Source organism: Saccopteryx leptura, chromosome 3 (assembly GCF_036850995.1).
Source record: "Saccopteryx leptura isolate mSacLep1 chromosome 3, mSacLep1_pri_phased_curated, whole genome shotgun sequence".
NCBI lineage: Eukaryota > Metazoa > Chordata > Mammalia > Chiroptera > Emballonuridae > Saccopteryx > Saccopteryx leptura.
In genome coordinates, this window is record NC_089505.1 from 203563009 (window position 1) to 203588363 (window position 25355).

The window sequence follows — 25355 nt, forward strand, 5'->3', positions numbered from 1 at the left end:
TTGGGGTGGGTGCTATTTAAAGCTTCAAAACCACCTTTTATTAAATCTAATAATCGCTGCCCCGTGGTTGAACCTGACGTGGTTTGTGACAGGGGTGTACTACTGACACTGGCTGGGCTGCTGACTGTATCTCTCGGGGATGGAGTAGCTTGCACCGGGACTGAAAGGGGCTTGCTAGGCCTTGGGGCCCTTTGGTCAGCCAGTACTTTGTTAGGTCCTAATGGGCTGCCTCCAGCGGTGCCTATCTGGAGTTTAATTTTAAACGTCAATCCAGCATCAGATCCTGACACATACATTCTTAAGCCCCACTGCCTGCCTTTTAGCCATGCATTATCCTGCCTTCTTCCATGGTGGGTAAAGGTAATATTCAGTGGGTTACAGGTGAAATTTGTACATGGCCCACTACCAGTCCAGGTCCCTGGCCTCCGTGCAGAGAAGCCAGAGGCCTCATTCCCAGAGCAGCGGGAGTCCCGAATTCCTGCCCCCTCCCGGGCTACTCGCGTTACCCTGATCCAATCCCAGGAGGATGTGGGCCTCCAGTAAATTGTCCCGGTAGTCTCACAACCCCAAGCCTTACAGTAGAAGACTTCCAGTCCCCCGCATCTCCAAGCCGTGTCCCTATCACGACCGTCCCGGGGGCAGACATAAAAGTCAGATGCTCTGAGTTCTGCGCGGAGCTGTGGGTGGGAGCACCCATAGCCCCAGCCCCCTATCCCACCAGTCGGGCAGGCGCATGTCCCAGAATTACAAGGAAGGGGTCTAGCAGGGTCCGTGGTCGGGATGTCCCAAGTTTCCAGCCCTGCCGCAAGCTGACAGAGGTCTGGATACAGGGACGGCCACCAAGTCCAGGGGGGATGGTCATTGGAAGTCACTTCCCATACTATGTCACTGGTCCCCGATATCACCTGCCATGTCTGCCGGGTCGGTTGGTGGGGATTTGTTGGGGCGGCGGACACGCAGCTTGAGGGGATTATCTGTTTTCTCCACTGTCCACTGGTCATCAGGAGCAGGAGCAGGCTTGAGGTGTGAAGTATGGATCCAAGCAGCGATGCCATCGACCTTTACAGCAGTGGGTGTGATGAGGAGGACTTGGTAGGGTCCTTTCCAGCGGGGTTCGAGGGTCCGGTGTTGGTGTCTCCGGACGTAGACGAAGTCCCCGACTTGGTAGTGATGTGGGGCCCCATCTCCTGCCGGCTGGTAAAGGTCAGACAACTGCTTCCATAGGCAATGTTGTACTCTGGTCAGGGCCTGTAACCTAATGGACAAAGGGGTATTTGGGATATTTAAGTCAGAGGGGGATAAATCTCGAATAGGTGGAGGGGTTCCAAAAAGTATTTCAAAGGGGGTTAGGTTAGTTTTAGCAGAAGGGGTATTCCGAGCCCGGAAAAGAGCATATGGTAGGAGCATTACCCAATCTCTATGGCCAGTCTCTATGACTAATTTAGTTAAGGTCTCTTTAATTGTTCTATTCATTCTCTCTACCTGTCCTGAACTTTGGGGTCTATAAGCACAATGTAGTTTCCAATCAATCCCCAATATTTTGGCTACCCCCTGGCTTACCTGGGCCACAAACGCCGGTCCATTATCAGACCCTATTACCTTTGGAAGGCCAAATCTAGGAAAGATTTCTTCCATAATCTTCTTAATTACCACCGCCGCCGTCTCATGCTTGGTAGGGAAGGCTTCTACCCATCCTGAAAAGGTGTCTACAAAAACTAAGAGATACCTTAGTCCATACTTGGCAGGTTTTACCTCAGTGAAGTCTACTTCCCAATATTGGCCTGGTCTGGTGCCTCGGAGACGGGTTCCACTGGTTCCTTTTGTTGGGTAGGCATTCACCATTTGGCAGGCCTTACAAGCTTTGACTATTTCCTTTGCTATTTGCCTCTTCTCGGGGGTAGTCAATGTTTTATCATCTTGAAGCAGTTGTACCAGTTTGTCAGTCCCAAGGTGGGTAAGATGGTGGGCCATCTGGAGGAACTTCCGAACATCCTCAGGTTCCTCTAAGTGGGTCAGGGTGGGGGATGGCTCTGCTTCTATAGTGAGGATGTTGGAGGCAGTCCTCATGGCTACCGCTCGAGCCTCTTCATCCGCCCTCCTGTTGCCTTTTGCTACTGGGTCTTGCCCTTTCTGGTGCCCAGGGCAATGGACAATGGCTAGCTCCCGTGGGAGCATGATAGCATCTAAGAGGGCTAGGATTTCTTGTTTGTGTTTAATGTCTTTGCCTGCTGATGTAAGCAGGCCCCTTTCTTTGTAAATTGCCCCATGCACATGTGCAGTAGCAAATGCGTACCTGCTGTCCGTGTAGACGGTGGCCCGTTTACCACTAGCTAGTTCCAAGGCCTTTGTTAGAGCTATTAGTTCTGCCTTTTGAGCTGAGGTTCCTGGGGCAAGTCTCTCTGACCAGATTACTTTTTCCTTGTCTACCACTGCAGCCCCAGCTCGGCGTTCTCCTTCATACAGAAAACTGCTTCCATCAGTATACCAAATTAAGTCAGATTGTGGCAATGGTGTGTCCCGCCAGTCTTTCCGGATCCCAGCTTCCTCGGCTAGGATATCCCTGCACTGATGGTGGACAGTTCCCCCCTCCTCCCTGGGTAGCAGGGTGGCTGGGTTCAAAACAGTTGGAGAGCCAAAGGTGATCCTGTCTTTATCTAACAGGAGGCTTTGGTAATGAGTAATGCGGGCATTAGTTAACCAGCGGTCTGGAGGTTGTCTTATTATGCTTTCCAGGGCATGGGGGGCGACAACAGTCAATTTCTGGCCCAGAGTCAGTTTGTCAGCGTCTTTGACTAGGAGGGCCACAGCGGCAATCACCCGTAGGCACCCTGGCCACCCTTTTGCGACTGCATCTAACCTCTTAGAAAGATAGGCTACTGGCCGTTTCCAGGGTCCCAGAGACTGAGTCAATACTCCTTTAGCTATCCCTTCCTTCTCGTCTACATAGAGAGTGAAAGGCTTCTCTATGTTGGGGAGTGCCAAGGCCGGGGCTGACAACAGTGCCCTCTTGATTTGGTCAAAGGCCTTTTGCTGTTCATCTCCCCAGGTATATTCAGTTCCATCCTTTAACAAGGGGTATAGAGGGGCAGCTTGTGCGGCAAAGCCAGGTATCCATAGTCTGCAAAAACCTGCTGTGCCTAAGAATTCCCTGAGGCCCTTCCGATTTTTCGGAGGCGGGATTTGAGTAACAGTCTTTTTCCTCGCCTCAGTTAGCCATCTCTTACCGTCTCGGAGAGAGTAGCCCAGGAAGGTGACTTCGGGTTGGCAGATCTGGGCCTTTTTGGCGGATGCCCGGTATCCCAGTTTGGCCAGTTCGGCAAGCAGTTTTTCAGTTCCTTGTTTGCACTGCTCTCTGGTGGCGGCTGCAAGTAATAGATCATCAACATACTGCAACAGAGTTACCTCAGGGGTGGAGGCTCGGTAAGCACTCAAATCCTGGTGCAGCGCTTCATCAAAGATGGTGGGAGAGTTCTTGAAGCCCTGGGGTAGCCGAGTCCAGGTGAGCTGTCCACTGAGTCCATTCTCAGGGTCCGTCCATTCGAAAGCAAACAGGGGTTGGCAGTCCTCATGCAGGCGCAAGCAGAAGAAGGCATCTTTCAGGTCCAGTACTGTATACCACTTCCTGTCAGGACTGAGGGTACTGAGGAGGTTGTAAGGGTTTGGGACCGTTGGATGTATGTCCATTACTCGACTGTTAACCTCTCTCAAATCCTGGACTGGTCTATAGTCCCCTGTCCCTGGTTTCTTCACTGGTAGCAGGGGTGTGTTCCATTCTGATTGACAAGGCCTCAGGATCCCCTGTCCTAGTAGCCTCTTGAGGTGAGGCCTAATGCCTTCTCGGGCCTCTTTACTCATGTAGTATTGTTTGACCCTTACGGGGGTAGTGGAGGGCTTTAGGTATACTACCACCGGAGGCCTTTGTACTGCTAATCCTGGCCCTGCCGTTTCTGCCCAGGCCTCTGGGAAGCTCTGAAGCCACCTGTCCTCTGTTGAATGGGGTCCGGGAGCAGGGGTCTCATACAGTTTATACTCATCTTCAGCAGACAAGGTCAGCATGGTCACAACAGGCTGACTGACAAGAGGGTTACTGAATCTTACTTCTGGTCCCTGGGGCTTGAAGTCAATACTTGCCCCTAACTTGGTAAGCAAATCCCTCCCCAGCAGCGGGGCAGGGCATTCTGGTATGACCAGAAAGGAGTGCTGTACTTTTCCCCTCCCCAGGTCCATTGTCCTTTTAGTTGTCCATGATCTATGCTGGCATTCATTTGCCCCCTGAACCAGGGATTTTTTGTTTGAGAGGGGGCCCAGCGGGTTCTGCAAGGCGGAGTAAACCGCTCCTGTATCCACCTCAAAGTCGATTGGTGTCCCCTCCACATTGAATGTTACCCTGAGTTCGGGGAGGGGGTCCGAACTCCGACGCCCCTAATCTCCTAGGGCAAGGATTTCCTCAGTCTTCTTTTTGTTCTTCTTAGGGCAATCCCTGACCCAGTGTCCTTCTTCTTTACAGTAGGCACACTGGTTAGGTCCTAATTTTGGTTTTTGGTTTGGGCCCGAGGTACTATGCTTTCCTTTTCTATCTTGTTTCCCTACTACGGTAGCCAAAATCTTTGTTAACTCTTTATTTCTCCGTTTATCTCGCTTATTTTCCTGCTCCTCACGTTCTTTTTCTAATCTTTGCTCCTTTTCCTCTGCTGTCTCTCTTTTATAGAACACTTTCTCAGCTTCCTTGACTAAATCTCTCAGAGCCATGTCCTGTAACCCATCCATCCTCTGGAGTTTCCTCCGAATATCAGTAGCTGACTGTCCTATAAAAGCCATAGCCAGTGCCCCTTTCTGATCTTCAGACTCAGGGTCGAAAGGGGTGTACCTCCTATAGGCTTCCATTAGTCTCTCTAGGAATCTGGATGGGGATTCCTCTGACCCTTGAATTATTTCTCTTACCTTAGCCAAATTAGTGGGGCGTCTCGCCGCCGCTCGGAGACCCATCATCAGAGTCTGGCGATAGAGTAAGAGTTGCCGCCTACCTTCAGGCGTATTAGGGTCCCAGTTAGGCCACCTCAGGGGAAAATTCTCATTTATAAGGTTGGGGAGTTGAGTAGGACGACCATCAGGTCCAGGAACCAATTTCCTAGCCTCGAGGAGAATTCGTTCTCTTTCTTCGGAGGTGAAGAGGATACCTAAGAGCTGCTGGCAGTCATCCCAAGTGGGCTGATGGGAAAACATAAGAGACTCGAGAAGGTCAGTAAGTTTGACAAGGTCCTCTGAAAAAGGTGGATTATTGTTTTTCCAATTATATAGGTCTGAGGAGGAGAAGGGCCAATACTGAAGTACCAGCATGTCTCCCCCTTGACCGCCAGGGACAGGAGGTCCGAAAGGCCGAAGGGGCAGGGTGACGGCCACGTCATCCGAGGTTTGTGCTCTCCGGCTCCGGGTACCTTGGGCTGGACCCTCTCCTGATGGTCCCCGTTCGTTCTGATGTGGGGCCTCAGGCTGGGAACCAGCAGCACCGGCAGGGACATCCCTGGGATAGGGAGGCGGGAGTCCCGAATCAAGAAGAATAAGGTCAGTTTGAGATTCAGGGAGAACAGAGGAGGGAAGGGGAGGATACAGGGATGAAGTAGGCGTCGTTGGCTCCGAAGGTTTGAGTGGAAGCATAGAGCAGAGGTCTGGATGAGTTGGAGCAGGTCTGGGAGTGCCCGGAGTGGTGGAGAGGGTTGTTGGGAGGGAGGGTGCAGGGGGAGGAAGGAAAGGTCAGACCCAAGGAGGAGGGTTGTCGGTCAGGTCTTCCCAAACCCAAATATAAGGCTGCTGATCCGGACGGCCATGAGGTCCTGGACTGAAGACGACTGCTTTAACCGCCTTTATGGTGTCTTTGTGGAAGGTTCCAGTGGTCGGCCAACCTACTCCTAAGGTGGGCCACTTGGAGGTACAGAAAGTTTGCCACTTGCGCTTCTTAACAAGAAGAGACAGATTATGAGCTCGGGCATTAACCTCAGACCAATGAGACAGAGTCAGGGACAGTGGGGTGGAAGCTCCTTGTCCCATTTTAATTTCAAAGAGATAAAAAGACAGAAAGAAGGCAACAAATAAGACACTGACAAAAACAAACAGAAACAAACAGACAAAGCCGGCTGCGCCGCGAACGGCAAAATAAAACTAAAAATAAATCTAACGGTCCGGACCTACGAGCTCGGTTGGAAACTGGCAACAAATCTACAGATTCTGTCTGAGACAGCAGATGGACTTCCAAGCGTCCTTGGTCGTCCTCACACTCCAGGGCGTCCCCCGGAGTCGTGGCCTGCGACCCCCTGACACGTCTGTCGGTCGCAGCCAGGAGGGACTCACGTCCCTGCCTGACAGCCACCGCCAGTTTCACTTACCAAGCATCAGGCGTGCGTCTCGTGCGGAATCTCGGTGGAACCTCCAAATGTTGACTGAGGACGCACCAACAGAATTCTAGACTCAGAGTAAAACAAAGAAAAGTTTATTACACTCGCGAGCGGGCCCAAGGCAAGGAAATGGCCAAGAGCCCCGAGCCACTTCAGCAGGCAAGTTTTATACCTATTTTCAGGGAGAGGAGTTGTAACAGTTCTCAGGGTAATTGATGGGCAAACATCTGCTTAATTTCAAGGAGGGGAGTTGTAACAGTTCTCAGGGTGATTGATGTGACATAATCTATTCCCGGTCCTTGAGGTAAGGAAGGTGTTAGACTCCCAGGATGGCTAGGAATAGATGAGTCCTTGAGATAGGAAAGTCGAAAAACTCCCAGGATAATTAGTGCAACCCAATCCTGGAGGATAGATAGGGACTTTTCCAGCTGGGGGCTTTTAACTGTATGACTGGTTACTAAGGCACATCTGACTAAAATTTAATTTGGGGGAGCCAAGTACTAAACGCAAAATTCACTTCTGTATGAACCGCTTGCTTGCTACGCTATAAAAACCCCTAAATTGTAGGTGCTCGGTGTGACTGGTGACCGTCACCTGAGCTCACTTTTCTATAAAACTTTGTTTAAACTCTCTAAACGTCTCCAGTGTCTATTTTACCCGGCGAATGCAACAATTGATTGCCTCAGATGCTTGCGGCCTTGCCTTTCCGATAAGCCCCTAATCAAACACCGGATGCCTGCGGCTTCTTCAAGGAGCCTGGGCAAACATCTAGGGGCCGAGTGGGCCAGTTATTGTTTTACAAGCCAAGATGAGTTAAGCAAAAATCAGACGAAAAAGATCAGACGGAATCCACTGTTACAATATAAATAAAACAGAAATAATGGAAGTTATTTATTCTTTCTCTGCGGACCAGTGCCAAATGGCCCACGGACTGGTACCGGTCCATGGCCTGGGGGTTGGGGACCACTGCCTTAGAGGCTTTGTAAGCAGAACACAGTGTTTTGTTTCTTACCGTAAGGCCAGGAGCCACCATCGTGGCCATTCACCTGCAGGTTCCCATTGGATTCAGGCAGACGGTAAAGAAATGGCGGAGTCATAGGATGGTGGGCCATTCTGTTTATTGGTGTCTCACCAAGACAGGCAAACCACAAAAGAAGACAAGGGAAAAGCAGAAAACCAGCTTTTCCCATGAAGGGCAAGGGACCAGGGAGGGAGGCCCCTACAATGATGATAGCAGGAACCGAGAGATAGCATGCTCCTGGTCTGCCCCACTTTATAGTGTAGAAACCAAAAACCCTTAATCCAATATACAAATAAGGAAGTCTCTGATACAAAATTACTTATCTGAGGCATAATTGGATTCCTCATGAGAGTGCACCACCCCACATCATGCAATCAGTCAAGGGTGTGGGGAAAAGCTTAGTCTTAAAACTAAGCCTTAGGCTACAATGACCTGGCCTGCTTACAGCCTGTCCCCCACATCCAATACAAATCACAAATGAGCAAACATATATATCATATTTAAAAACTTATTTGACCAACATTCCACCCCTTTTGCTTGCTTCACAATCTAAACCACAGGTATCTTCCATGATGGTCACTGCGCAAGGAGTGGGATACATTGCATAAACAGAAACAGTACCAACTACAGCAGTAAGATTAACAAATCAAAAGCTATGGGTAAAATGAGAGAGCTGTCAGCGGCACCAAGAGAGGCAAATCTTTTCCCTCTGGCAGAATACAGGCCAGAGTTTTGTCTGCAGACTGTATCTGGTACCAGAGGCCACCCTGAGTGGGCATACCAAACCTTTTGGCCAATACACCAGCATCTGCTGGTTCTATGTGTGGTAAAATAGGAAAACTCATTATTGGCCATAAAGAAATTACAAAGGTGCCCTTCATAATTGTTGGTCAAATAAGTTTGTAAATATGATATATATGTTTGCTCGCTTGTGACTTATATTGGGTGTGGGGGGCAGGCTATAAGCAGGCCAGGTCGTTGTAGCCTAAGGTTTGGTTTTAGGACTAAGCTTTTCCCCACACCCTTGACTGATTGTATGATCTGGGTGGTGCACTCTCATGAGGAATCCAATTATGCCTTGGATAAGTGACTTTGTATCAGAGACTTCACCTTTTAGTTGCTTTTGCACCTTTGTCAAAAATCAGGTGGGCATATTATGGGAGTCTATTTCTTGGTTCTATTTTGTTCTATTGCTCTATTTATCTATCTCTCTGCCAAATTCCTCAGTATCTTGATTACTTGAAATTATCTTAGGTCTTAATATTGGATGAAATGATTCTTTCACTTTGGTGTCTTTCAGGATTATTTTAGCTATTTTAGAATCTTTCCCTTTCCTTATAAATTTTAGAATATGTTAGTACATATTTACAAGAATCTTTCTGAGATTTTGACAGAAATTATATTAAACCTACAGATCAATTTGGAGAGAATTGACATCTTTCACTATGTTGTGCCTTCTAATTCATAAACATGGTATGCCTCTCCATTTATTTTTTACATACAGACACTATAGATTGTTTTGTCTAGTGTGTATATAAGTATTTTATTTTCTTTATAATGACTATAAATGGTATTGTGTTTTTAATCTTATGTTCCTATGTTTATTGTTAATGAAATGTAGTTGATTTTTGTTTGTTTATCTTGGACTGCCTTCCTAAACTCATTTATTAATTGTAAGAGGTTTTATTTGGCGAGGATGTAGATTCCTTGGGATTTTCTTTATAAATAATCATGTCATCTGCAAATAGGGTCAGCTTTATTCTTTTCTTTTGCACTCTGTACACCTTTTCCTTTTTTTTTCTTAATTTATTGCTGTGGTTAGAATTTCCAGTATTATGTTAAATACTGTTACAAGTCTTCGAGAGAAAGCTCTCAGCTTTTCATTAAGTATGATGTTAGCTATGGGGTTTTCAAATATAACCCATATCAAGTTAAAGAAGTTCCATTCTATTCCTAATTTGATGTGAGTTTTTATTAGGAATGTTATTAAATTTTGTCAAATGCTTTTTCTGCATCAGTTGAGTTGATCAGATAGTCTTTTTTGAGTCTACAAATATAAAGAATTACATTGATTATTATTCAAATTTTTTTTCCCCCATGTCCCCCCGTTCACAATACAGACCAGGCAAAGGGCCAGGGCTGAGGTGTAGATGGGTGGGTTTACGCTGCCTCCTCTTTCTGTACAGTCAGTGTAACAACACAGCTTGCGGCAAGCACTGGGAGGCCTATTATTCAAATATTAAACCATCCTTTATTCTGGGGGGCAATTTCATTTAGCCATAGTGGAATTGTTCTTTTCATATATTGTTGGTTTTTATTTGCTGAATGTTTATTTAGAACTTTTTACACCTATGTTTATAAGGCTTATTGATCTGTAGTTTTCCTTTTGTCTGTTTAAATTTTGTATCAAAGTAGCAATGGCCTAATAAAGTAAATTGGAAAGATTTTCCTCTTCTTCAATTTTCTGGAAGAGGTTTTATAGAATTGGTCTTATTTCTTCCTTAAATATTTGGCAGAATTTTCAGTGAGGCCATTTTTCTTAAACTTTTCTTTTTAGAAAGATTTTTGGCATTGGGGAGAATTGCAGAGGTCAGCACTTCTGGAATGCAAAAGATAAGCCTCACAAAGGAAAAACTACCTTCGTGATCATGGTATCTCCTCTGCCAGGTAAGTATCTTTTTGGAAAGATTCTAAAGCATAGATTCAATTTATTTTATAAGTATAACAGTTATCTTTACTTATTTGAGTGAGCTTTTATAATATGCATCTTATAAAGAATTTGTTCATTTCATATAAGTTGTTGAATATTTTAGCATAATTTTTATAAAATTTTTTATTTTTAATATCTACAGCATCCAAACTGATATCACACTTTTATTCTTTTTTTAAAAAAAGATTTTATTTTATTCATTTTAGAGAGGAGAGAGAGAGAGAGAGAGAGAGAGAGAGAGAGAAGGGGGAGGAGCAGGAAGCATCAACTCCCATATGGGCCTTGACCAGGCAAGCCCAGGGTTTTGAACTGGAGATGTCAGCATTCCAGGTTGACGCTTTATCCACTGCGCCACCATAGGTCAGGCCCCACACTCTTATTTTTGATATTGACAATTAGTGTTTGTCTCTTTTCTTCTTATCAGTCTAGCTAGAATTTTTTTAATTTTATAAATCTTATTGAGCCAGATATTTGTTTCAGTGTTTTTTCCTATTGTTTTTCTTTTTTCCCACAGCTTTTTAAATTGACTAAAGTTTATACTCTATTTAACTTTCTTTAGTTTTCATCTAATATCTTTTCCTGCTCCAGCATTTCATCCAGGATACCACGCCACATTCGGTTGTCATCTGCAAATAGTTTCTTTCTTTTAAGACAGTTTCTCAGACTTTTCTTTTGACTATTTTGAGGAGTGCTGGGCAGGAGTTTCATAGATTTTTTTTTTGTCAATTTGTATGGTGATTAATGTCTAAAGAGTTGTCTAATGCTTTACCATTATTATATTGGGTTATGAGGTTTTGGAAGGAAGACCACAGTGGTGAAGTGCCATTTTCATCACATAATATCAAGTGTACATACTATCAACATGTCTTATAATTGTTGATGCAAATCCTAATCACCTGGCTAAAGTAGTATTTGTCATGTTCTTTTACACATTCCTTCTAATACTATATACTCTTTGGGAGGAAATCACTGTGTTCAGTCCACATTGAAAGAGTTGGCAGTTATGTTTCAATTTGAGAGCAGAGCATGTGCATAAATTATTTGGAACTCTTTCCCCTTAATGATTTTACTCTTCTTCTCCATTTATTTATTTAATAATTTATTTATATCAGTTATGACTATGGCTATTTATTTTATACTCCAATACTACTATATTTATTTTGTTCCTCAAATTGTTCCAGCTTTGGTCATTGGAAACATATTCAGTTGGTCCCTGTGTCCTTTTCACATACCCTCATTATTGTGGTTGATTTTTTTAACACTCCCTTACTTTCTATCACTACAAAATACTTTAGGATCATCTTATTTATTTCCCTCTAAGTCCTAGAATCAGCAGTTTTCCCAAGGAGCCCTGTTTTATTTTTTTAATTAAAGAATGACATTAGAAATCAAGATCTGAATACAAGGTATGTCTATTGCTACTGAGGTGTCAGTGCTTCTAGGCTCTCTCAACTGACAAAGACAGAGAGCATATGTGTGTATACCAACCCTTGTATTTATACACATCTGTAGACATTTGTATATATAACTGTCTGTATCTATAGTAAATAAATATGAACTCATGCAGAGTCTCTAACTAACCTTTACCATATGGAATATTCTAGTCTCTTCCCTTTACTTACTGTAAGCAAGCAAACTCCTACTTCAACAGTAAAAAGCTTGTTCCCACCATCTATCATCCATTTAATTAAAAGTTTAATTCCAGTATACATATATAGCAATATCAGAGTGGTTAGGCTGTACCCCTTTGAGAAACAACCAACTAGAGTGCAATGTTTATGTACCATTTTTCCCCTCAAGTCATACAGGTTCCACTCATTTCCAAAGTTACTTACATCAAATACCTTTCCCTACCCTCTTTATTATGATTTTTAATGATCTCTAGTATTTCCTTACTTCTGTTTACACTGCTTTTTTTTCTTTCTTTTTTTTTAAGTTTCTTAAAGTCAAAGCTGAAATGAGTGATTTGTGACCTTTCTCCCTTTTCTATTATCAGCATTTAGTGCTACAAATTTCCTATTATGTGCTGCTTGAACTGCATGCCACAAATTTTAGCATACAGAATGAGGCATAAGGAACTTTCTTGTTGTGAGTACACAAACCACAGAGTTCATTCTTATATTACTTTTTATTGATTATTGTATTATTTTCCATATGAACAACTGTAAACCTACTTTTGCCCACTCCTGTATTATATTTTTATTTTTATTCAATTCAAAATATTCTCTATTTTTCCCTTTTGGTTTATTTTTTGCGCTAGAAGCTATTCACAAGTGTGTAACTTTGTTTCCAAATATATATTTGGGGATTTTCCAGAGATCCTTTTTGTTGTTGATATCTAACTTAATCTCCTTTTAGTCAAAACATAATTGTATGGTGACCTGAAACCTTTTAAATTTATTGAGACTTGTTTATAGTTCAGAATATGGTCTACTTTTGAAAATGTCTCATATGCACTTGATGAACATGTATTCTGTTTTGCAGGGGAATGTTCTCAAGATGTCAGTTTGGTCAAGTCAGTTGACAGTGTCTTCAGGGCTTACATATCTTTAGTGATTTTTTTCTATTTTTATCAGTTATTGAGAGAAGTTTCTTTCTTACAATTTTATCCATTTTATTTAAGTATTTTGAAGTTTGACTGTTAGAGATATAAACATTTATTATTCTTATGTCCTCTTCATAATTTTAAGCTAACAACATTAAATGACCCTTCTTATGCTTGATAATATTTGCTGCTCTAAAATTTTATTTTCTCATATTACGATATCCACTTCAGTATTTTTTTGTTTTTATTAGTGTTTACATTCTTTTAATTTTTACATTTGTTTCTTTTTATTCAAAGGGAGTTTCTTGTAGACAGTACAGAGTTTAGTCTTTCTTTGTTATATCCAATGAATCTACATCTTTTAATTGGGATTTTAGAGCATTTATATTTAATGTGTTTATTGATAAGATTGAATTTAACTCTAACATCTTGTTTTTTGTTTTCTATTTGTTCCTATATTTTCTATTTGTTCTATATTTTCTTCTTCTGTTTTTTGGGGAGGATTAATTCAGTATTTTTTATTAATCCATTTTTACCTCCTCTCTTGGCTTATTACCTATAATTCTTTATTTTAGTGCTTGTTTTAGGGCTGGTACTATAGATGCTATTATTATTAGTTACTTCTAATACTTTATCTATAAGATCCATGATAAGGGGCAAAAATGCTTTAGGCTAGTTTTAAACAAAATAGTGAAAACTTGTTTTTTTTTAAAAGTAAGCTTGGTTAAAGTCAAAACAATCAATTAAGTTAACAAGTCAGAATTAAGACATGGAAAGGAATGTGTGCATGTGTACATGTGAATAATTATGTTTGTAAGAAGTTTGGATACAATCCAATAAAAAAATGGGAAGAAGACATGAATAGACACTTCTCCCAGGAAGAGATACAAATGGCCAACAGATATATGAAAAAATGCTCAGCTTCATTAGTTATTAGGGAAATGCAAATCAAAACTACAATGAGATACCACCTCACCCCTGTTAGATTAGCTATGATCAACAAGACGGGTAATAGCAAATGTTGGAGAGGCTGTGGAGAAAAAGGAACCCTCATTCACTGTTGGTGGGACTGTAAAGTAGTACAACCATTATGGAGGAAAGTATGGTGGTTCCTCAAAAAACTGCAAATAGAACTACCTTATGACCCAGCAATCCCTCTACTGGGTATATACCCCAAAACCTCAGAAACATTGATACGTGAAGACACATGTAGCCCCATGTTCATTGCAGCACTGTTCACAGTGGCCAAGACATGGAAACAACCAAAAAGCCCTTCAATAGAAGACTGGATAAAGAAGATGTGGCACATATACACTATGGAATACTACTCAGCCATAAGAAACGATGACATCAGATCATTTACAGCAAAATGGTGGGATCTTGACAACATTATAAGGAGTGAAATAAGTAAATCAGAAAAAAAACAAGAACTACATGATTCCATACATTGGTGGAACATAAAAATGAGACTAAGAGACATGGACAAGAGTGTGGTGGTTACCAGGGGTGGGGGGAGGGGGGACAGGGGGAGGGTTGGGGGGAGGGGGAGGGGCACAGAGAACTAGATGGAGGGTGGCGAAGGACAATCTGACTTTGGGCGAGGGGTATGCAACATAGTTTAATGACAAGATAACCTGGACATGTTTTCTTTGAATATATGTACCCTGATTTATTAATGTCATCCCATTACCATTAATAAAAATTTATTTAAAAAAAAAATTATAATCAATAAAAAAAAAAAAAAAAAAGAAGTTTGGATAATCTGACTTTTGTACTTTTACAAAACAACAACAAAATTTATATAATTAAAATATATATAAAAATAAAGCTTTCCTTCTGCCATCAGCCATTCACTCAACAAATTTTGTGAGTGTCTAATACAAACCAAGTATGAAACATTTTGATTACTCAACAGGTAACCAGCATTGCCCTGGTACTTGGGGGTTAAACAATAAATGAAAACAACTTTGTAAATTACTTTCTGGAGGAACTTGCAATATGATAAAAGGGATAGCCTATTTCTTCAAATAGAGACCTGTTGCAAAAGCACAACACAAACTTTGATACCTACCCATGGTTGACTGCACTGGGTTAAAAGTGTGGTAGAATGATTCCACTGAATGAAGTCTTGGGTGTCCATTAAAAATCACATATAAGCTTGACCAAGCAGTGGCGCAATGGATAGAATGTCAGACTGGGATGCAGAGGACCCAGATTCAGAACCCTGAGGTTGCCAGCTTGAGCTCAGGTGCATCTGGTTTGAGCAAAAGCTCACTAGCTTGGACTCAAGGTCACTGGCTCAAGTAAGGGGTTACTCGGTCTGCTGAAGGCCCGCGGTCAAGGCACATATGAGAAAGCAATCAATGAATGACTAAGGTGTCACCATGAAAAACTGATGATTGATGTTTCTCATCTCTCTCCATTCCTGTCTGTCCCTATCTACTCTTCTCTCTGGCTCTCTCTCTCTCTCTCTGTCTCTGTTAAAAAAAAACTGTGGGACATCAATACCTTCAAATGTTATTGAGTAATAAAAAGAAGCTATGCCCCTTGGATGACTCTTTAGGGTTATAATATGTGTGCCCAGCCAGTCCCAAAAGTTATATTCTATATTATTCCTTTTATATAACACTTTGAAATCACACAATTTTAGAAGTGAAAAAAATATTATTGGTTGTCAGGGGTTGGGGTGGGAGTAGGTGGGTAGGAAAGAGGTGGGTATGGTTATAAAAGGACAACATGAAGGGTCCTTGTGGTGTTAGAACTTTAGTATCTTGACTATGGTGGTGGATACATAAACCTACATAGGAAATAAAGTTGTGTGGAACTTACACACAATCACATACATGATTACACAGGTATAACTGGTGAAATCTAAATGAGATCCATGCATTGTATCAATGTCAATAGCTTGGTTGTGTTATTTGTAACAGGCTGATTTATGTCCTCCCAAAATTTACATATTAAAGCCAAAACCCCCAGTACCTTAGAATATAACTATATTGAAAGATAAGGTCTTTAAAAGACATAATTGAGAGTGACGTCATGGAAATGGCACCGTGAGCAGCGCGTCCGACAGATCTCCCCAAAATTTCAACAAATTTATCAACTAGAAACAGAAAAATCTATCCTTGGAGCATCCGGGAGCTCCACACACACTGAAGGCAAAAGGGCTGCTTTCACTTGGAACTGAGAGTCGGGAGGGAGCTGAGGGTGTGGAGGAAGCTAACTGCAGCACGGACGTTTGTTCAAGCCGAGGAGGGAGTGTGCCTGTGGTGAGTCAACCCACGCGAGCAACTGCCACCCACACTCGGGGAGCAACAGCCCACCTGTGGTGAGAAACCGCGTGCCCCGCGCAGCAGTCCTGCGCACAGCTGCGTCCCCAGCAGCCCATGCACCGCGAACGTCCCCAACCGTGGGTGTGCCCAGAGCACCCCATTCGTCCATGAGTCCAGAGCACCCCATTCATCCGCGCGCCCAGTGCACCCCAACCGCCAGCGGCAAGCGGGGAGTGCACCAAAGCGAACTTCCCTACGCCCAAGCTTCTCTCCACGGGCTGAGTTAATCTTTAACTTCAGAGTTGAAAAGGAGGAAACCACTTGTCCTTGGATAAAATAAGGCAATTGTGTGAACAGAACTCCACTGAGAGGTTTTCTGTGTTCCCCTCACCCCCAACACTCTCTCCAGCCTCAGTGCTCACGTCTTTGTGCCTTTTCTCCATACCCACCTCCCTACCCCTGACTCTGACTCACTAAAGTCAGTAGGCCAGAAACAAATTTTGGAGAAAAAGTACAGCTGAAACCATTATGAAGACATGAATGAACAGGATTTCCATGCCCAGAAAGGTATTATGGGCACCACTCACCCCTACAAAAATACTTGCTGCCTCCCCCACCCCTTAGCATAATGTGGAGTGTTTCTGTAGGGCTGAAAAGTGTGTGCACATGGATTTCAGAGAGATGCGGGTTTGTGCTAGAGCTACGCGCTGTGGTGGTGACTTCCTGAATCACTCACGCACTTTCTAACTCAAACTTCTGAGACCAGGCACTCAGGAATGAAGGTGGCTGCCAACATTTTCAAGGAGGTATGAGTCCTTTCATGCATGTCCAGGCTGGTCAGAGGTCAGCACAGCTCACCAACTTAGGGTATTCTGGAATGTGGGGTTGATCTGTGAACACATCCCATTTTCTACAGCAATAATACCTTCTAAGCTCCTTCTACAAAGAGTGAAATGTGTGATAGGCTGTAAGTCTGAGTGGAACCACTGAGACAGGGCCCTTAACTCTGTGCATTATTTGTCCTTTCTGTAGATTCAAGCTCTTGCTAAATCCTCCCCAGCTCATTTTTCAACACTGTGTTTTCCTCAGAAAGCCTATTTAACTCAATTCTGCATGAAAAATAGAAAAGAGAAAGAAGAGTGGAAACTGCAGCCACTAGGACCATATGCAGTCCACACAAATCTGGTCTTGAAGTTGGAAGTCATGGCAATCCTTCAGTCTACAATTTCCCCTTCCCTAGAGCTTACTCTTCCTTTTTCTCTATCCAGTGTTAACACCATATGGGTTGCATCTCCCTAGAAATAAGCCACAAGAAACAGAGCTTTCTAAGCTTCCAAAATGGTCACACAATCAAAACTTACTAATGTATTCGGTACCTTGGTTCCATTTATATTGTGTTTATGGATGACCTGTTTCTGCATCTTATAGCCTCTAACTCAGTGATAGTCAACCTGGTCCCTACCACCCACTAGTGGGCATTCCAGCTTTCATGGTGGGCGGTAGCAAAGCAACCAAAATATAGATAAAAAGATAGATTTAACTATAGTAAGTTGTTTTATAAAGATTTATTCTGCCAAACTTAGTGAAAATTTGAAATAAAATACTTGGTAAGTAACTATTATTATATGCTTTAGCTGTAACTCTGCTTTATAAATTTTGTAAAGTAAAGTTGCTTCCCTACTTTATAAATTACCATTACTGTGGAACCGGTGGGTGGTTAGAAAATTTTACTACTAACAGAGATACAAAGTGGGCAGAAGGTATAAAAAGGTTGACTACCCCTGCTCTAACTGAAATGTGTCCATGGTTGGTAGCAATGCACAATGTTGGTGTGAGTCCTTAGGTCAGTGGTTCTTAAAGTGTGTGCTAGTGTACATTGGTGTGCCCTAGAAGATTTCCAAGTGTGCCCTATGGTATTCCAGGGAAATATGTGCCTTTTGGGGACCAAAAAACCAACAGGGTTTTAGAGTTTAGATTTTGGGGGGGACAGAGGTGTCGGGTCTTTAAGCTTTAAGCTGACAGTCTGCCCAACCTCCTACTTTACTTGCCTGATTAGGTTGCAAAAGGTTGTTAAGCTGTGGTAGTGGATTGTTTACACTAATGCCCATGTTCCCCATAAAGACTGGAGACAAGGGCCTGGCCGGTTGGCTCAGCAGTAGAGCGTTGGCCTGGCGTGCGGGGGACCCGGGTTTGATTCCCGGCCAGGGCACATAGGAGAAGCGCCCATTTGCTTCTCCATCCCCCCTCCCTCCTCTCTGTCTCTCTCTTCCCCTCCCGCAGCCAAGGTTCCATTGGAGCAAAGATGGCCCAGGCGCTGGGGATGGCTCCTTGGCCTCTGCCCCAGGCGCTAGAGTGGCTCTGGTCACGGCAGAGCGATGCCCCAGAGGGGCAGAGCATCGCCCCCTGGTGGGCAGAGCATCGCCCCTGGTGGGCGTGCCATGTGGATCCCGGTCAGGCGCATGCGGGAGTCTGTCTGACTGTCTCTCCCCATTTCCAGCTTCAGAAAAATTAAAAAAAAAAAAAAAAGACTGGAGACAAGTTTCTTCTATCCTTTGTTTGGTGTAAAGTTAAAACGATATGTATGGTGGGGTTTTCTGCACTTGGTAAAAATTCTTGTGTTGCCTTGGAAACATGATCAAAGATCTCATTGATTTGCTAATGGCCCACTTTGCACTATAAGTAAAGCAAGATGCAGTTTGGGGGCACACTTTGTTCTCGCCAGCAGGAAATTACAGGGTCCTCCCAACCTTGTATTTTCTTAATTCCACACCGTTGCCAGTTGGGACCTGGGGTTACTAGCTGTGCTGGTTCGCAGCTTGTGCCCAGATATAAAAATAAATATAGTTACTCTATTATACCATTTCATTATGAAAATACTGCTCTTTTTGTTAACACATCATTATTATATTTATTATTAACACATCATTATATTATTTTTAGATAAATACACCCAAATAAAGTGAATTTATTTCTCAAAAAGAAGTGTGATATTGAAGAATCCAATTCTGGAAGTGAGCAAATGTTAAGTGTATATAAAACAGGTCTTGAAGGATGATGGGCAGAATTTAATTTATAGCATTTTTCTTCACTTAACACTGAACAGTATGATTGAAATAGAAACCCATTCATGGAAACTTCAAGTAATTTTGGTTTAACATTAACAGAAGAAGAACTGGCAGCTATATCCACTGATTGTGAACTGATGATTAAACATAAGAAATTGTCTCTTGAAGCCAATTGAATTTGAAGTGAATTGGATTTCTATAAAAGAAGACTATGTGGCAATATCTTAAAACGCTTTGAACATTTTACTACCATTTTCAACATCCTATTTATGTGAATTAGGATTTTCTACCCTCAACACAATTAAGAGTAAAAAGAGAGAAATTCTTCAATGTATTGACAAGGAAATGAGTGTTTGCCTTTCATTGAAGAAATCAATGAAGAAATCACTAGTACACATCAGGCTCATGTTTCTCATAAACACAAGAATGAAAAACCTTAACACGTTTGCGCTGGGACCTGCCAAATATACTAAATCTTACTTATTTCTTATCCTTCTTTTTTACAAACTCTAAAAAGTATAACTCAAGAAATGTAACATAAAAATGTTTTTAAATGTCAGAATAAATTTAATTTTGTCATATTTATTTTGTTTAATTACCATAAAAGCACACTAGAACTTTATATATATTTTTAAATATTTGACTTAATTATGATAACATATTTTTTAAAAATTTATATATAGTGCACCTACAATTATTTGTAGGATTTTAAATGTGCCCTGACTTCAAAAAGTTTGAGAACCACTGGTTTAGGGCCTGGGTCCTCTGTATTTCAGGCTGATGCTCTATACACTGCACTAGCGCCTGGTCAGGCTATATCTTCTCTTAATGTGTGAAAGAGTTCAGAAGTAGTGAGGTTTGCTAGAGCAGTTAATGGCTCAGGGACCCTAACATGAACACCACTGTAGCACAGGGTGCATCCCTTATGTTTGTAACACTTTAGGGAGGTTTTGGGGAAATTAGAGAACTCAAATGTTAATGTTGTTAAGTGAAAGCATAAAGGGTGATTTTGCTACCAAATGACTGGGAAAGAAAGACAGTCAAGGAAGTTTATCTGAGGAATTAGAGAGCTAAAGATATAGGATATGCCTGTAGGAGTGTCTTGTACTTTGAAGGGTTCCCAGGATTTGGATGGCAGATCCAACACTGAGTTAAATTTTCCCCTGCCACTATAACTCTGGAGGCATTTGCTTGAAAACCAGAATCCCCAAATCAAGGTGCAAGGAGGGGAATAGTAAGTAAAAGTATGGGTAAAGGTGTTTTCATTTCTGGGTTTTCTCAGTTTCACGATATAGACACAGTTCCTGATCAGATGGTCTTGAAAGTTCCCCTGAAGGAACTTGTCCCAGGCTAACGTTAGAATAGCTAAGAGCACTTGGTTTTCAGTTAGCCATTTTAAAGAGTTTAGAGTATAGTCTTAGAAACCCTCTAGTAAGGAATTATAGAACTTCCCTGCCTTAGATACCATGTAGAATTAGCAGTCCAGTTCTGAGTGATATTTTTTCTGTGGTTGAGTTCTCCCTGCTCCCCCCATTGGGTCTTTTCTCATGGTTTTTCTGGGCCTCATCTGGTCCAGTTGTGTTTTGAAAACCTTGACTGGTTTCCCCCATCCTTGTGCAGGTGTATTCTTCAGTTGGTTCCCCTTCTGGTTCTTCAATTAGTTCTTCTTCCGCTCCTTGGGGCTCCTTTGGGGAAGGTTCTTCTGTGTTCCATAGCCTAGAGAGATGGGTCCAGGAAGGGACTCCTAGTAATTTGGCAGCTGTAGGGGTGGTAGGAATTAATTGGTATGGGCCCTCCCATTTTGAGTGTAAGGTTTGTGCTTGTTCTGGCAGAACCTTTAAAAGAACCCAATCTCTCATCTCTAGGAGCATTGGGGGAATATCTTTTTGCAATTGGTTTGAGTAAATGGAAGTCAGCATGCTGTCAGAGGAGATGTCATGTAAGAGATAAAGCTAGGAGATAATCTCTGAGGGAAAATTATTAGGGGAAGGTGGGAGAAGGTTTCCAAGTATAAAGGAGCAACCATAATGAGTTTGAAAGGGCTGAGAAAAGTCGGGGCTTAAGGTGCTGTATGAAGGTGGGTAGAGAAAACAGTAGAGAGAAGAGAGACCCAATCTTGCTTCAGTTCAATGAAGAGTTTGGTGAGTTGCATTTTGAGGGTGCCATGAGCTCATTCAACCTTATCAGAGGACTGTGGCCAGTAAGGGACATGTAGGCACCAAGTGATGCCAAGGGGATGGGACACCTGCCGAGTAACTTGGGAGATGAAGGCAAGTCCCTTGTTGCTTTGGATAGAAGCTGGGAGGTTGAAGCAGGGAATAATATGTTTGGTGAGGACAGCGGTGACCTCAGAGGCTTTTTCAGAGGTGGGGGAGACTTCTAGACAGTAGGAGAAAGTGTCAAGAAGGTGAGGAGGTAGCAGAGGGAATAGATGTGGGGCATATGAGTGAAGTCAATTTGCCACTCCTGTCCAGAAATATGTCTGCAGGCCTAGTGGGAATGGAAGAAAGAGGGTGTGCTTAGGCCTCTTTGGAGGATAGAAGTTTTGCAGACCTTGCAAGATTGAGTAATTTGGGCAAGGAGAGAAGACATGTTAGAGTGGGTAATGAGGGGTCAGAGGAAGATAGGTAGAGGACAGTGGCGAATGAGAGGGGAGTTATAGAAGGAAGTGAGGACATCAAGGGCCTAGAGAGTAGGCAAAATGAGGTTGCTCTAGGAAGTGAATTAGGGCCCTTTGTAAATGGTGACCCATTATAAGAGACTAGAAATGACCGCTGTTCAAGATATTATAAATTGTAATTAAAATGATTTGTGCAAAGGTGTCTGCTAATTCAAACTGAATTACCCAGGGCAAGCGGTGAGGACGCCCCTTTGCTTACTGCCCCATGGGGTTTCCCCCTTCTACTTGCTTAATTGCTTAAAGTAGAGTGCAATGAAGGAAACCACTGGTGGTACATTTCTTAAGAGCCACCACTAGCTCAATAAATAAAGGTGATTTAAATAATAAAATGTTAATTCACATGTCAAAGATCTCTTTGTACACAACATTTCTTGTGTAGATCTTTCCATCATTTTTAAGCTCGTCTTGCAGAGGATCATCAATTATTTTTAATTTTACGTCCTTTCTTTCACTAACTCTTGAACAGGCAACATAAAGTTGACCGTGTCCAAATGCAGGCTCAGGTAAAAAAATGCCAACACGCTTAAGCGTTTGGCCCTGAGACTTATTGATGGTCATAGCAAAGGCAAGTTTTACAGGAAATTGTCTACGTCTCAATTGAAACGGCAACCCTGTTTGAGATGGAGCCAAATCAATTCTTGGAATGACATGTATTTCACCTTTAGAGGAGCCAGTCAAAGACTTAGCTATTATGACATTATTTTTCAATTGGAGAACCTCTAGTCTTGTACCATTGCAAAGACCCCTTCTAGTGTTAAGATTTCTTAACAGCATAATAATTGCTCCAATCTTTAACCTCAATTTGTGAGGTGGCATGCCAGAAGGCAGGACTATTTGCATGCCATGGCAACTTCACCCCATTGGCAGGTACAGTTACACAAGCAACCAATAAGCTATCAGCAACAAACAGACACTTAAGCCACATATAATAAAGATGTTTTTTATTCTTTGAGGGTATGAGCGTTGCATGTGTTGAGGACTGGTTCCTGAAGAAGGGAAGCTGTGTGTGCCTCTCACTCTGCCCTATTGCCAAGGGCATTAAGTCATGGGCCTTTCTGGTGTCCATGGCAGTGAAGGATTGTGACTGTAGTATGTAAGTGTAGGGCCTCAATAAGGTGGAGGATAAAGGAAGCATGTGGAATTGGAGAGCCTTGAGTGGTGAGAAAGCCATGTTCAGCCTAGATGGTGCCATGGGAATGGACAATGTGGTAAACATATTTGGATTTATGGTATATGTTGACAGATTAGTCCTTAGCTAGAGTTAGGGAACAGGTGAGAGCAAAGAGTTCAGCCTTTTTGGCAGAGGTGTTGGGAGGTAGGGTGTATGCCTCAATTAGATCATAGGCTGAGGTGTCAGCATAGCCAGAGTGGCATTTGCCATTTCAAACATAAATAGAACCATCAACAAAACGGGTGAAGTCAGGGTTGGGGGGACTGCAGAGATTGGTGTGGAGGAAGCAGGAGGTATCTGGTTCCATAAGACATGAGTGGAATATGAGAACATTGGTGGGAAGGAGAGTGGGAAGGGATTTAAGGCAGGGGATTTGAGGAGGAAAATATGAGGGTTACTAAGTGTGAGTTGGTACTGGATGAGCCAAGCTAAGAAAGGAAAGAGCCTTGTTATGTAGCAGGCTAAGGACTGCATGAGGAAAATAGACAGCAATGGGTTGGGAGTAGGTGAGTTTGGAGGCCTCAGTGATAAGGAGGGCAGTAGCTGCAAGAGCATGAGGGAGGGAGGCCAGTCTCGGGCTGTGGGGTCTAGTTGCTTGGAGAGGTAGGCAGCTGCCTTGAAGTCTGGTCCTGATTTCTGTCCAAGAAGGCCAAGAGCAAGGCCTTGAGACTCATGAGTGTAGAGAATAAAGGACTTGGTGAGGTTAGGGAGTGTAAGGGCCGGCACTGAGTTGAGGGTGGCTTTGAGTTGAGATAAAGCATTTCTAGTGAAGGAGGAAGGTAAGAAAGGTTCTTGCAGGGGGCCAGATGAGGCCTTATATTAGGGTTTGGCAATGAACCTGAAGTTGGGGATACAAATGTGGAAATAATCTGTGAGACCAAGGAAAGATCAGAGGTCCTTTTTAGTGGTGGGGAAAAGAGCAGAGTCTATAAGGTGTTTTTACTGAGTGATTATTTTGTTTGCCTGAGGACAGACAAAAGCCAAGATAGGTGACAATTGAGGAGAGCTGAGACTTATTGTGGTAGCCAAGGGAGGCCAGGTGGTTGATAAGGAGGCACGTGTTAAATTAGGAGATTTGTGCTGTGGGGCCAGGCCAAAGAGGTGGCCAGGAGTTTTTCCAGGAGGTAGGGGTTGTCCTGGAATCTCTGGGGGAGGACAGTCCATGTGATTTGTTGGGAATGGTGGGTGTCAGGGTTCATCCGGGTGAAGGCAAAAAGGTCTTATGAGTTGGGGTGTATCAGAATGGAGAAGAAAGCATCTTCTAAGTCTAAGACAGTTAAAAATTACAAGTCAGGGAAATTAAGAAAAGGAGGGTTTGAGGGGGATAGGGATGATGGGGTGGAGAGAAACTACAGCCTTATTTGAGGTGAAGGTCCTGGATGAATCTGTAGAAACAATCTGGTTTCTTGAAAGATAAGATTGGGGTATTGTAAGAAAAACAGGTTGGGCAGAGAATGCCTGCTCAAAGAAATTTGTAGATAAGGGGTTTAAGTCCTACTTCTTTCTGCTGGATAGGGTATTGTGCCCTGGTTGAGTAATGAGGAGGGTTTTTTTAAGTAATGGATATAGGGGAATTATGGGTGGCTCTAATAGGTTGGGAGGTATTCCAGAATTTGGCTTCTATGTCATTTAGCATTGGATCAGGGGTTGAAGTAAGAGCATCGGGATTGGAAGAAGCATCAGACAGAAGCCCAATGAAGATGCTATCAAAAGAGGAGAGGGAAGGGATATAGATGGTAATGGTGGTGTGAAATTTGGTGAGGATATCTCATCCAATGATGAGAGTAGGTCACTGAGGAAGAATATAGATTAAAGAGACAAATTCCTAGATGACAGAGGTGAGGGGGGATGTTCAGTGGGTTGGAGGGAATACAGTCAACCCCAATAATTGAAACGGAGGAAGGAGACAGTGTCCTGAAAATTTGGGAAGTGCTGAATAAGTGACCTCTGTATCTAACAAGGAAGAAATGGCCTTACTGGCAACCTGCAGTGTTACCTGAGGCTCTGCCATTCAGATGGTGAATGTGGAGGCCTGTGGAAAGGTCAGTCTCCTCAGTCTTCTTCTCCCAGATGCCAAGAAGTGTGCTGCATGCAGACTAGTACTGGAGAGAGGCTGGGAATGGGAAGGGGCAGTCCCCATGCCTTGAGGGGCTCATGCACATTCTGACATAATGATGCACATGACCACAAAGAGGGGAGGGTTTTGTTGGTGGCCTGGACTGGGGCAGGTGTGGCTCTAGTGTCCCTCCTGTCTTCACTAAAGCAGGCCACTGGGGGAGGGCTCTAAAATCCCATCTGAGATTTTTTGGGAACTTTGTGTAGTTTTACAGAGGCAAACATCTATATGGCCTGGATTTAGGCTAGTCTCTGTTTTGTTAGGGTCAGTTATTTTTGTAATCTTAACTGAAACTGGAAGTTTCTGGCAACAATTTTTAGCTCATGCCTAATAAGTGGGACCTCAGTACCAACAATAGAACTTTCCAGAACTGAGTTAGAGAT

General features: G+C 43.0%; 1 protein-coding gene and 1 non-coding gene across 2 annotated transcripts; both read right to left on the bottom strand.

Moving 5' to 3' along the window:
• Positions 1-1585: 1585 nt before the first annotated feature.
• On the bottom strand, positions 1586-5655 carry LOC136397336 (uncharacterized). Its single transcript, XM_066371852.1, is given in 2 exon segments — positions 1586-1638; positions 1641-5655. Coding segments are annotated over 2 exon segments (4068 nt in total).
• Positions 5656-9505: 3850 nt separating this feature from the next.
• Positions 9506-9636, bottom strand: LOC136401629 (small nucleolar RNA SNORA51). The gene has a single exon (XR_010750651.1). It is a non-coding gene; the product is annotated as a small nucleolar RNA SNORA51 (small nucleolar RNA).
• Positions 9637-25355: the final 15719 nt, after the last annotated feature.